This window comes from Cariama cristata, unplaced genomic scaffold, assembly GCF_000690535.1.
Source record: "Cariama cristata isolate BGI_N322 unplaced genomic scaffold, ASM69053v1 scaffold1414, whole genome shotgun sequence".
NCBI classification, from domain to species: Eukaryota; Metazoa; Chordata; class Aves; order Cariamiformes; family Cariamidae; genus Cariama; species Cariama cristata.
In genome coordinates, this window is record NW_009612184.1 from 72,245 (window position 1) to 86,478 (window position 14,234).

General features: G+C 36.6%; 1 protein-coding gene across 1 annotated transcript in view; it reads left to right on the plus strand.

Moving 5' to 3' along the window:
• Positions 1-14,234, plus strand: part of CA10 (carbonic anhydrase X) — a 204,175-nt gene that overhangs the window by 71,982 nt on the left and 117,959 nt on the right. Inside the window, exon 3 of the mRNA XM_009698508.1 lies at positions 8,657-8,799. Coding sequence (XP_009696810.1) covers positions 8,657-8,799 — 143 coding nt within the window. The remainder of the gene's footprint in view (positions 1-8,656; positions 8,800-14,234) is intronic.

Consider the following 14,234-nt stretch of genomic DNA (forward strand, 5'->3'; position numbering starts at 1 on the left):
CACAGGCACTGATCCAGTCCATGTGTATGCTCAGTGTCTTGTGTTGAGAAAAGAGGGAGAGGGTTTTTCATTTTTAGCTCTTTTACCAAGAAGAACTTCCTTTAACCAAGACTGACATGCTAATGAGCAATCTGTGCCAACTCCACTAAACATTCCAGTTTCCTTTTAACCTTGAAACCAAACTGTCCTTTAATCTCTTTTCATTTCCATTTCTTTACATAGTTGTGCTAAGCCTTTCAGCAGTGGGAGCTTCACTAACAATATGCAGAAAGACAGTTTTCCCCAAGACTGTATATCCTTTTGATTGGAATGAGAGAGAGAAGTACATTATATATTCAGAATAGTAGTAACAATGGCCCTAGAAGATTGTTACTGAAGTTGCTTAATTTTGGACCTGGATATACCTCTGCCTATAGATGCCCCTTCCTACACCCCTTCCTACTCCTGCATATAATGCAAAAAGAGAGAATATGAAAAGCATCTATAAGTACCTGTTAAGCAGCTGACCTGTATTTTTGGGAAACATTAAAGTAGTATTTGATTGTATAGTTTTAGTATATATGTTAACTCACCACAATGTGGCAGAGAAGTGTAATTATATACTGTTGTATAACTGCTCTTTACCCTAAGATTAACATGATTTATAAAAGTGATTAGTCTGGTTTAATCAGTGTGATCAAAGAAGTGGTAGTGTTTTCTACACTGGTATCGCAAATGTGTAGATGAAAATAAGCAAAAGCTTTGCAAGGTTAGAGGTCACTAATTGTGATTGCTAAATACTTTTTTCCAGGTAATACTGTTAATTGAAGAAAATGTTTAATTAGGTAGAAATAAACAGCTATAATTTAAAAGGTAAATTGAAGAGGGTATTGCAGGATGTCTCTACTAAAGGCATAGCAGAAAATTAACCGTTTTTAAAAGAAAGTATCTTTCCAGAATCTTGTCTCCTCATTTCCCCCTTCCAATTTTCTGTTCTTTCACATTTAGCCAGTGCAGTTGTTGAACTTTTCCTGTCTTTGAGAATCCTTCATACAGAGGGAAGATGACATTTGAACAGACCAGTATAAAATTAGCAGTATGTAATATGATGCTGCTAGAGTTCTTCACAATTTTCATTTTTTTATGTTTCAAGATTTATTGATGAAAAATTTTAGTATTTTCTATTATCTTTTGAATAATGGTAATGCTATCTTACTCTCAAGGTTGTATTTCAGCTATCAACTTTTTGCTTCTTAAAAAGAAATCTGAATACTTTCAGTTCTCAAATTTCAAACCATTGTGATACTGTCTAATATTACTGCAGTCTGGAGATTTCTGTGACCAATTACTTAGATGAATGCCATTCTATACTCTGTCATTTCTGTGGTGTCCCTGATTTATCTCTCAGAGCCTTTATGACTTTACATTTGGCTTTTATGTAGAAGCAGAGCAGGTCATGTGGTTATCCAGAGGCATTAGTATGGTAATTTTCCTCAAGTTGAGTAGGTGGAAATAATTAATGGACTGCTTTATTGATGTACATAGATAGCTGATTTTTTCTGTGGTTTCAATTCCCAGCTTCAGTAAAGTAGCTTGAGATTTTATCTGAGGGACCAGTAATTACACAAGGCAAGAATAATTGCTGCACAAATACAACCTGATTGTGTTTTGTGCTATTGCCAGAGCTGATGTTAAACCTCAAATACATAAACAAGGATCTGCTGCATTAATAAGTTGACTCCTTTTCTTTAACTCATGAACTCTAGAGTAACTTAAATTCAGAAAATCTGTGCTCTTGAAAGTTGAGCAAACTTCAAACAGGAAGTTACAGACGTAGTGCAGAGCAACACAGAAATAACTTTACTGTCTTGACTACACTCCATCTCCTATTATTGACTGTGACTAGTAGCAGATACCTCGGGAAAAATAAACACCTATAAAAATAAGCACCATAAAAATTGGATCACATTTGCTGCTTTTTATCTCAGATTGATGCAGATTTTAAGTGAGGATTTTGGCAATTCTGGTCATTGTGGTATTCATAGAGTTCTGACCAACACTAATGAATTTGTTCATTTTAGCAGTTTATGCCAGAAGTAGTTTTTCTGATGCTTGTTTTTGAGACAATTTCTCGAATTCATTCCCCATAAAGGAGCTCCTGTGTGGGAACCTCCCTAGGCACCTTTGTGAGAAATAAGGAAAAGAACTGATACAGCTTTGCTGCTACATAATCTTTCATGTGCTCCTTTTACAGCTTCATCATCAGCAGGCCCTACAGACTCAGTCAGGATCCTTGCCTCTCATACTTGAAAAAAGTTATTAGTGGCTTTTATGCCTTTAGAAAATTGTTCTTTAATGTCTTCTTTTGGCTTGTCTTATTTTAGTTTTTATGTTTAACTTGTTAGAGTTTATGATCTTCTCTATTTTTCTTATTTGGACACCATTTTTTGAAGGATGCTCTCTGACTTCTAGCCACCTCCTTTATTTTTCTGTTGAAGCTTCCTGGCTTCTTGGCCCTATATAAACAAAGGCTCAGAATAAATGCATAGCACCATAAAACTTAGCTTATAATCTGGCAACTCTAGTGTCCATTTTACCACTCAGGTGTTCTTTTTGAACAAGTTTCTTCATTTTTATGTAGTTATTCATTGGGTTACACAAAAATCAACTACATAGGGAATTTCTTGCGTATAAAGATGCTGAATTCAATGTAGTATGATATGTATTATACAAAGTGTGGCTTCTATAGTTACTCAGTCTATGAGTCTAATGAGTCCCAGCATTGCTCAGACCTAAATCAGAGGTTGTTTCCTCAGCGAAACTTTTGCACAGCTAACACTTTTAACATCTTACTTATTCCAAGTGCCCAGTGCAGGAAGCACGATCCTCAGATCAGTGAGACACACAAGATAGACAGGAGGTTGGTGGCAGGACAGTCTCCACTTGTGTCTAGTTCTGAGGATGGCAGCTTTTTAAAATATGCTTTGCTCCCAGATATCCTACTCCCTATTTGATTTGCTGCTATACTATCTCATCTACTTCTGTGTTGCAACACAAGGAATATAGTACAAAGTCTACTGTGTTTTTCCCTGAACTTGGAAGCCGTACTGAGAAATATGGGAATATTTCCTGGATATAACAAAACTTTGCAATGATAGAAATCATTTGCCTACAATGCATGAAACCTGCCTGCCCTCTACTTTTGTTCCCCGAGCAGTAATAAATCATGTGTGTTGGCAAGGTTAAGCACTTTTAACAAAACTTAGCTTAACAAAAATAAGCTGTGAGTTGAGGTAAGAGAACCTAGGAAAGTAGCGCAAATGCATGAACAGGAGGGGGGAGCGGAATTTAGGATTCTGTGAAAACTTTCAACAATTAAGAATGGCTCCTGTGAGTGATTCATCATGGCACAAGATACAGATCACAGCCTTAAATCAGGTGAAATGCAGGGAGAGAGGCAGGATTTTATCTTAAATAAATTCTCGTATGTTTTATGACTTAGAAACAAAGATTATAATTTTGGTGTAGAAACCTCACAGAGTCACTCTCTGCAACTGCAGGTACGTTTCCAAGTAAATGCAAGTGTCTTTTAAGGTCTCCCTAGATTATGAAGCTGAGAGCTAATAGGGTAACAGTTCAAATGGCCTTCTAGTCTTTCTCAGTCATTTCAGAATGGAGAACAGAGCCAGGACTTGAATGTAGCAGACAGAAACGGCTCAGGGCAGCTTTGCTATCGGATGAACCCCCAGGAGTGCGCTGTCCCCAGAGCCAGCTGTGCTGGGAAACAGAGTCATCTCACCCCACCCCAGGCAATGCATCTGTTCTCTTCCGAGCTAGACCAAACTGTTTCAGTCCGCGCACCACAAGGACTCTTCCAAAAGTACCTCAGAGAAATTCTACCTACTAACTCTTTATGGCTTTGCTAAGAGCAAGATGCAAAAATAGAGCATGGGGTAGAACTCTGAGAAACCTTTTTTATAAATAAGCCCTTGACAGCCAGAAAAGTGATTAGGAGACACTGCTTAACTTTCCACAACCCTCTCATGACCTAGACATTTGAGTCCAGCATAATTTTTTTCTACGATCAAGTAATGAAGACGTTGTACACAGCATGCACCTCTGATCCCATACTCAAAAAACTACTGCCTCTTCTCACAACATGGATGCAGACTCTTACATGTCCATCACCACACACTGCAGTCAGTACCATTATGCTTATCTGCAAGTTTGCTGTACCTGCAGAAGGGTATCCTTACGGGACAATGTTCACTCATTGCTTTTCTCTAGAGAGCGGAGCTTTGTATTTATTTAGGCAAATCCTTGGTACTCATCACTAGGAGAACAACATTAAATCCTTGCTTTATTGTTCTAACTGCTATTTCACTGTTGTTATGCATAAGTTTAGCAAGAGCCATTAGAATCCCTCATCCTATTGTGTCATGCTGAATACTAGAGCATCTTCATATATCTAAATCTAAATTGTTCCCGGTAAATTGAAAAAAGAGCAACTGCAATAAGATACAGACTAAATAAGGATGTCAGAGATTTTTGCATAGGTATAAAATATAAGTAATCTGCCTCACCATACAGCACACACACAAAAAACGCCTGTTGTCCGTAGTGTGCCAACAAACAGATGAAGTAAACTTTGAATTTATCCAATTTTCTTTCTGTTATGAGAAGGTTGAAAGCATGACATCGATCAGACAAAAACTTACCACCTTATGTCTATGTAACATGTTTGCAACAAATCAGCTCTCAAGTGGTATAAATTCAGAGGGATTTATAGACAGAGATGACATGATCGGTATACAGAAACTTTTGGTAGAATAACCAGTAGCTGGAGAACCTTGTTAAATGAGATTGTAAGCCAGTATGTGGGCTGCATGCAAACTAGCTTGTAAGAGTAGCTCCTGTACAGCGCAGGAGCCAGGCTGCTGTCTAAAATGCTTCAGAGGTCCACACACAAAGATGCAGCATATTGCCACCCATGCATGACCAGATTTTTATGGAAATACAACATAGTTGTGGGGAACGAGATACTGTTTCATTAATGACTTAACGCATAGTAGAACCTTGTCTGTTAGCTACACTGGAATAATAAAATAATGAATATTTTAATATGTTTTCCTACATTCATACACTAATTTCTTTAGACTAAACAGTTAATTCAGTACTTGTGTTTAATTTAAGCCTTGGTTTCCTACACGTAGCCTCCTTGGATTTTTCCATTATGGTTCTGAATATTTTTCTGTTACTTTAACCATCTAAGCAGCAGCACTAATTACTTTAATTAAATGTAATCAGGCATTAATATTGCATAATATCTCCATCCACTAGGTAACTTAGGTGTGCAGTCTTAGGTCAGTCATGCTTCATTAACCTTCAGTTGAAACATAAGCAAAGTCATTCTGATCACTGGGATAAGTTTACCATTGTTGCACTTTCTTTTTGTCTAACCACATATAACAGAGCTAGCAACAGTCAGTCATCCTTCATTAACCTTCAGTTGAAAGAAGCAAAGTCATTCTGATCACTGGGATAAGTTTACCATTGTTGCACTTTCTTTTTGTCTAACCACATATAACAGAGCTAGCAACAAGCATGTATTGGAGAGATTCTTAAGCACAAGCTTCCTAGGCATTTAGAAAGAAATCAAAGATCGCAACACAGACTTACGTGTCTGGGTGACAAGTCTAACCTTTGCAGTGCAACATCATAATATTGGAGCTCCACCTTCTTGACTTTCTGGTGATAGGCTCATGTGACGACGGGCATTGCACAGAATGCAAGGTTTCCCTGTCAAAACCAGAAATAACATTATAAAACATCCCCTCATAGCAGCTGTTTTCAAGTGCAGCATTTCTGGGACAATCCCAGTTACATCATAAATTCTTTAACTAATATGAACTTGAAGATAATGGACTGACCTGTTTGGCTTGCCATTTTATTGCACTTACCATGTCTAGTTTGTTTATTTTTAAAAAGCTTGCTAAAGAAGTGTTTTTACCAACGCTAAGAGTATTTCTGCCCAAAAGATTTTTTTTTAGTAATACTAGAAAACATCCAAGCAACAGATTTACCTTTTAATATTTTCCCTCTTGAACCTACAACTCTACAGTTTCATCATTATCAGAGGGATTTATCAAGGGAAACCAGGCTCTCTCAATTAACCTAAACTTTTATTTTAGTCCGCTGCATGAAGAGGGATTTTCCCTCTGACAAAAACTGAAATGAGATCCTATGATATTTCTGTTAAGGAAAAGCACAAATAATTAAGTGTGCTCTGTTTTATTTTTAATTGCACTACTTTACTTTATTAAATTTCAAAGCATTAGCACTATCATTTAGCTTACTCTAGGAACTTCTATAGTCTTGCAAGTCTTCCACTGGAAGTGGGAATTGACTCATAGTGTAAATAGAGAAGCCAAATACAGTTTTAAGACCATACTGCCTCTTCATTTTTCTGATCACACAAAGCTTCGCTTATTTTGCTTCCATCTGACCTTCTATGGAGCAGTTGCACACAGGGTTTATTATTCACATAAAAGATGACTGACATAATTTGATGTGAGCATCTGCAACTCTAGCCATTTTGGGTGCTATTCCTGGATCTTTGCTTTCCCAGAGCCATAGAGCATTACACTATCATCTCTCCTTATAGATTTCATGCAGTACCTAAGAGTAGTTACCCATTTTGGGCATTGCATGTTAGCTGATTTGATTGTCCATGTCAGGTGTTAAGAAAAGATATTTCACCAGTGAATTTAAGGTATTAGTAGCACATGTTCACTTCAAAACTGTATGCAAGGAAATTTAAGCTTTGCTAGCTGTAACATGTCAATTATGGCTGTACCACTTGGATCCCTTCAGGGCTGTTTGAGTTCACCTGCATGTGTAGCACCTGTAGATACAAAGACAGGCTAGCACAAAGGAAGAAAATGGAGTTTTCAGCTATTTTGTAATAAAAGTAACATATGTGAACAATAGCTTATGAACTACTAGAACAGGCAGATACTCAACCACTGTAAAATACTTACTATCACTTCTGTGTAGACACTCATACTGAAGTTTTGCTGTGCAAGCCATAGCCTAAAAAGAACCCTAAAGTTTATCTACTTTCATAGAGAAGTTACATGAAGCTATATATATAAACATATATTTTACATCTAAGTATGCTCAGACTTTGAGGGCAAAAAGAACCAACTTGTTCTATAAAACATGATAGGAAACACTCACCAAGATCAGCCCTTTTCCTAAGGCTACACTGCTCAGAAGATATTTTCCATGTCTCCCCTCCAAGGAATATCTTCCCATTGGGTTAAGTCTACTACAAATGTGAAGTTCAAACCCAGCTAAAACTCTGTGTGGCTCCCACCATAGTAGCTACCATAGTAGCCAAAAACTGGAAGCAGAAGCAAGCATTCACACTGCAAAATCCTGCATACAACTAGCTACAGCAACCAAAAAGCTTTTTATAGGCAGCTGATGGGTTGTTCTCAGCTCCACCCTCTGGGCAAAACACCTGTGCTCCTGCCCCAGGGACTCAGCCAAGTGCTCCTTCCCCCGGTCTGGGTTTGTAGACTATCACACACAGTTTGTAGATTAGAAAAATGCTTTGAGGCTCAAAGGTTATAAAAACTTTTAACAACATGTAAAAAGAAAAAAATAAAGCCAAAAAAGGCATCAACATCTGGGCCTGTGAAATTTCCACCTGCTACACAGAACTACAGAATAATTCTGATAAAGTCAAAGTTGCATTATATACTTTAGATAGGGGCAAAGTGTGCAGACACAAATCTAAATGTGTCCTTTGTGTATCTTGTTAGTTCTGCTTTACTCATTTAGTCAGAATTTTTTTCAGCATCCAAAGAGAAGTTCAGATCTTGTCTGTAAATTACAGATTAGATACAATATAACCTTCAGCCTGTAGATACCTGATAAGAAGCAGTATATAGTTACATCACATTTTTTGCAATTAGGGGTACAGAAGGTAAGTCAGCTTGTCAAAAATCAGGGGTTCCTCCATGTTCTAAGCCATTGAAGGTACAGGAAAGGAGCTATCCTTCGCCACCAGAGCAGGGCTTTTCCAACAAGATTTTTTTTAGATCAAAACTTTGACTAAAGAAAGCTTTGGGTGAGTGGAACAGAAATTAGTAGAACCTGTCTAGAGAGCAGGCCTGTTCTCTGGGATCATAATGTCTGAGTTTCTCTCATAATATTCTGTGGTTATTAATGAAATGAATTTTTCTAAATATGATGACTTTTTAAAAAGTTGAGTAGAATGGAATGGTTTCAGTCCAAGGACAAATTGAATGTATGCAAAATTAGCATAAAGACTAATGAGTCACATTGTTATTGCTCAGTAAATATTCTATAATACTAACAGCAAAGGAGCTATTTATAATTGAATCTGGGATTATATCTAGGTACTTTTAAAAGAGAAAAAAAAACTCAGCCTTCGTTCCTGAAACAAAACTATATGAAATAATATATTTTGGTCTTTTTGTGTGAAGTTTTAAATTTCAAGTGCTAGAAGAATTTGACTATTTTCAGTTTCACCATGTGTGTGCAGACAATATGATAAGTTTAGTTATCTGGCTATCTATCTGCTTTGTCCATATTTCTCTAGTCTTTCCAGACTTTTCTTAAACTTGCACTTTTTTATATTTTGCAGTTCCCTCCTTTTGGGGTTTGGTGAACTCAGCTTGGAATCTTTGCTCTGTTGGGAAAAGACAGTCACCTGTCAATATTGAAACCAGCCATATGATATTTGATCCCTTCTTAACTCCACTTCGCATAAACACAGGGGGAAGAAAGGTATGTGTTCTATCATGTTCTGGTATAAAAACAAGAAGTTAGTAGACTTACAAACAGTTGCTGTATTTTACATTTCTAAAGCATTTACACTTTTATGTCGGTCAGCTCTGAGGCAGAATAACAGCGTAGTGCTTTGCAAATCATACAATTTCATCACTGCTGGAGAGATAGCAACTGTACATTTTTAGGTGTCTTATTTCATCACTGCTGGAGAGATAGCAACTGTACATTTTTAGGTGTCTTCTAGCATATATTTATATTTTTATATTAACTGTTACTTGAAACTCTGCTGTCTGGAAGAATAGCATCTCACTTAGAAACTCCACATTTATAATTAAATTTGGTGTTCATCCTGAGTTGCGTTTTAAAGGTGGTGTTCTGAAAGTGTCATTTAAGATGGCTAAGACCTTCTTTTAGTCATCTAAATCAGGATAACATTGCAGTACCATCACATTAAGGGAGAGGACGGGATGAATGAGCCTCTTTATGTTATGAAATAAAAGGAGCTATGAAATACATATCTCAGCATGGGACAGGCAGACAGATGTGTTCAAAAAGTAATTTAGTTTCTGTGTTATCTAGAGCATATTGGCACTCACTGTAAGATTTTTTTATTGGACATCTCCTCACATACATTGATTAGAAAACAGAATGGCAACATTTATTTTAACAGGTCATAAGTAAACCTCCAAGGATATTGGATCAGGTGGAAATGATGGGTTAGCAAAGACTATCTTACCTATCTAAAATCAGCATGATAATTTCTTGTTGAAAAGTGACTGCCACAGCTGACTGGTTTATTAACCGTTATTTCTGACCGATAATATTTTTTAAATGATGTATATAGAAATCTTACCTTGTTTACCCAGATTTGGAAAGTGTATCTATCTTAATAAACTGAGGTATGAAAGCAGAATAATTCTGGGTTAGGTAATGTGCCAATTCCTGTGGCTCAGGAACCTCCACTTCTAGGCTAGTCCATGTAGATTAAAGGTGGAGGCAGGAAGGATTCCTGACAAAATGATGCTCTACAAATGGGTGGAGATTGTTGTCTGAGGTATGTGTACATACAGAAATACTGCTGATAGATGCTAATCAGTGATCATATCCTCCTCTTTTTATAGTGTATCTGAGTTATGTTGGGGGCTAAAATTTGGACAAGGTTTCTGTTGTACTGAAAACCTTAAGTTCAGTAAATGTTTCTACAAGTTTTTGCAACTTGGATATTGAAGCATTTTGGTAATGCATGCATGTAAGTCAAAATAATTCACAAGAAATTATTTATGACTATGAATTTGAAAGACACGCAAGCATGTGCATTTGTGCTTGCTGACCCAGAATCGAAACTGTTATATGTCAGTGTATACAGTGAAAACAATGCAGAAAGGTAACAAATCTAAACAATGAAAGCAGATTTGGATCCCAAGCATGTTTCACTTTTAATAATCTCATGCTCATATCAATAGCATGGTTAGGGACATTTTACATACATGGTTCTTAAAAGTATTTTCTGCATTGCTAAGGTTAGGTGCTAACTCATTCTTTCCACTTACATTTACTAAAATAATTATACTTACTAAAAATTAGGAGTACAGACAAATTTTAGAATATAGTACCAAAAAAAATTCTGAGATCTACTTGGTTCCTAAATTACCATTCAAACAGAGGTAGTCATTTGAAAGGATTTCAAAAAACAAACTGAGCCTAATGATTATGCCTCATGATTTTTCTTTCACTAAAGAAATAAAGAAGTTTAAGGACAATGCTCAACTAAGTTATCAATTCTGTTTATCCAGCTGAAGGATTGATACTCTTGGAAATAGTCATTAGTGCATAATGTTTTTGTGTTACTTACCTTATTTGGGGGTGCTTAAAAGGGTATTTTAAAGATTTTGTTGCTTATTCCATGCAGGCAGTTCTCTTTTCTTCAATCTGTAATATAGAACAATGCAGATGAAAAGGCATTGTGACTTACAATATCGGAATAAGCAGAGATTCTAACAAAAGGTTATTCTAAAATGATTTATCTTCTCCTGTTGTCTTGACAAATGAGATTTCTGCTGGAAACAGCATGAGATGTTAGGTATTTGCTCTGTACTTCCCATTGAGGTTCTGGTGGTACATGTGCACATACATCAGAATCGATGAAAGCTTCATTACAGAAATGATAAAATGGTGGTATTGTTACTGTCTGAAGGACAATCATGCTTCCAACTATGGCCCAAAGTTCAGGGTAATATGTACATTTTGCTTCTTAAACAGAAATGCATTGAGGTTTGTCATTTTGATACAAAAAAGAGTTTTATTGACTCTGCTATTTATGTAAAGGCTGGCATATTTCAGATTATTTATAAATTATAGTATGACATAATATGAAAGTCAAGAACAAAATTACATGGAAGTTGTCAGTAAGTAGAAGCCAGGAGTTTCAGAATATTTAATGTCTTTAGTAATTCTAAGAATTGAACTGGTTTTTTATACCAGCTCAGGGTGAAGCAAATATCTGATTACTAATAAAATATCGGAGGTACCGATAACCTGGAAGATGCTATATCAGTAATGAGGTGTTCTTACCACACTCACAAATATCCTGCTGCCGCCAAACAGTGACCGCCTTCTGTCACGTTACAAGAACAGGATTTATTCTAGTTATGGTTTGTCTGTTTTAGAGAGGTTTCTAAAATGGTTGAATCAAAATTCTCCTTTCAGGAAAAGACTGCAATTTTAATTCTGCCTTAAAATTCTTTGCTCATAGTTGAGGCTTCAGCGAGGATTTGATTTGGCAGGTAGTATATTTGTGTTCACTTTTTTGGTAATGTTTTTTTATATGTTAAAAGTGGAGGTATGTTTCATATGGGCTGAAGCACTTCAGTTTTCAGGGCAATGAACCAATTGATATAGCAGCCAGGGAATTTCTTGGACAAGACTTAACTGTAATTATGCTGTACATGAAAGGATTTTATGGAACTCATCCTAAGAAAAATGATGAATAAATAAAAAAGGGATTTGATATGGTTCCAAATCAAAGTTATAATAAGCTAGCTTACATGCATAGTGAACGAGAGAGACAGCTAGTTGCACAGAGTCAAAATTATACACCTCTTTTGAAAAGGGAGCTGGGAGGAGAGGCAAGCCTTAAGAGAGAGCTAGGTGGAAGGAAACATTCAGTACAGTTAGTCTTGGAACCATAACTTCAAATTTTTAATAAAAATTTTTGCTATTAAAGTAGAAATCAGTTTTATTTAAGTTTGAAAACTCAAATATTTATTTGAATTTGAAAACAACATTTCTACTTTGTGTGCTTCAGTTTTGAAATGAAGAAGGAACAGAAGTGATTCACCCACAGGAACAGAATCCAAGACCAGTTTAGAGAAATTCAAATAACACATACCTGGGTGATATGATCACTGACTTAATACTTCCTCTGAATTCTTTCCTTACCACTCCTTTCTCTTGGGCCTTTATTTTTAGAGGGTGGGGAGCATTGCTTAATTTCTGTAAACCAGTTACCTGTTTAGTTCTCAATTTCTACCTCAGCAGACCAAAACTGTTCCAAACCATTCCATTACAGAATTTATGACTAAAGATTCCACCGTAAGTAAATACCTTTCTAGCCAGTTCCATTAGAGACTTTATTTTGTTTCAGTATTAGTAATGCAAGGCATTTTAGTAAACCAGATGGAGACTTTCTTACAATTTGTTAGACCACCTGGGAATGAAATAGCAATTTTCTTGTTCGTAAAGAAAAAGAATGGTCTGAAAGGAGAGTATGAAGGACAACATCACTCTCTTCCCACCCTGCACCCTACAAGGGGAGAATAGTACAGTCTGTGGCCTGCGATCTGAGGCTGAGAAAAAAATTCTTCTCATTCCATTCAGGAGCAATAGGGATGGCAATGCAATTTGCCAAATATTTGTACCTCTTTGATCCAATTTTTCCAATAAAGTTCCAGTGAGCAATAATATATTGTTTTATGTGCTGCCCAACGATTGCAGTGTGGTACCGGGTCATGTGATTTACAATTCAAGCATCATCAGATGTTGTTCTGAATTGTGCTGTGTTATTTTGTGTTTGTGTTTCTCCGTTTCCTGAGAAGGAGGCTTTTTAGGTCCTGAAGGCTGAATATCATTGATACAGGTAATTGGATTTGAAGATCCAGAATCTCAGCACAAGACAGTTAATGAGTTTACATGCAGATAAATTCCCCAGAAGAAATGGTGCTTTTGAGGAAACTCCCCAAGTTTCAGTTCTCTCTCAGGCCCAGCTTTGTCTCTTCATTATCCATTTTAGTGAATTTAACATGCAGCCCATTTCAGATAAACAGCCCTTTTTAATAAACAGTACAAACCATTATTAATATGCAAATCACACTCCTCCACTCTGTCACAAAAGAAGGCACCATTTATAAGCACCAAGGCAATCAGCCACAGGACAACACAGTAACTTTACTGAGAAGCCAGTGTAGTCTAGTGACATTTAGGCAGCAAGCACTATGGGTTTCAGTCTCCAAAGCAGGGATTTCCAGACTATCATGGGTGATAGGAGCAGATGAGCAAACCTCTACTCACCAGTGCTGGCAGTTTCTCTTCTCCAAGAGCTCTTCCTTTGGTCCTCCCAAATTTGTCTCCTGAGTTACCTGTAGCCCAGCTGCCTTTGATGTCCTGATTCTTTGTGGACTTAATTTCAAGAGCTCTATTTCCAAGGTTCTTTAAGAATGAAATACAGTTCTTGGCCATACTTAGTTTTTTTCTCCTGAAAATGTGTTATGTAACAGCATTTACTTTAGACACTAAGTGCATCCCTGCCAATTAATTAAACCTTGTCACATAAGTGATGCTATGTCTTACTAATCATTTTAGGTCATGCTCAAGGACTTAAATTGTGGTTTAAAGCGGGTGAAGTTCTGGTTAAATCACTTTATTTTTAAGACAAAGGACATTGTACCTGATGTTGACCTCTGGGGAAATAAACAAATCGATGTCTGCTGGCCAAGAACTGTTATACACATTCTCTAGCTCAGTGTGCATAAATGAAAGCTACTCAGCAAGATCCGTAAGTCTGTCTTCTCATATAGGACATTAATGAATGCAATCACATATTATTTAAACTAATATCTTTATAAATAATTGGTTCATTCTATGCATCACAAGATAATGGTGATATTTAGCAGTTTCTAAACTAAAATAGGATAGGAGAAAAGAGATTTATGAATTGAAATCAGTTAAATAGTTTCTCTGCCAGCTAGTTCTGATTCCATGCTGTTCAATCAATTCAGAGTATTACTAGCATTTTTCTCAAGAGTGCAATATATGACAACTGCCAAGCTTTGCTTTGGTGATTACTAAAAGGACAGATACTGGTGTGAACCATATTTCAGCACTGCAGGAATATAAAAAATGAATTGTTAGAAATGGTCCAGGAGGAATGGGTAGCA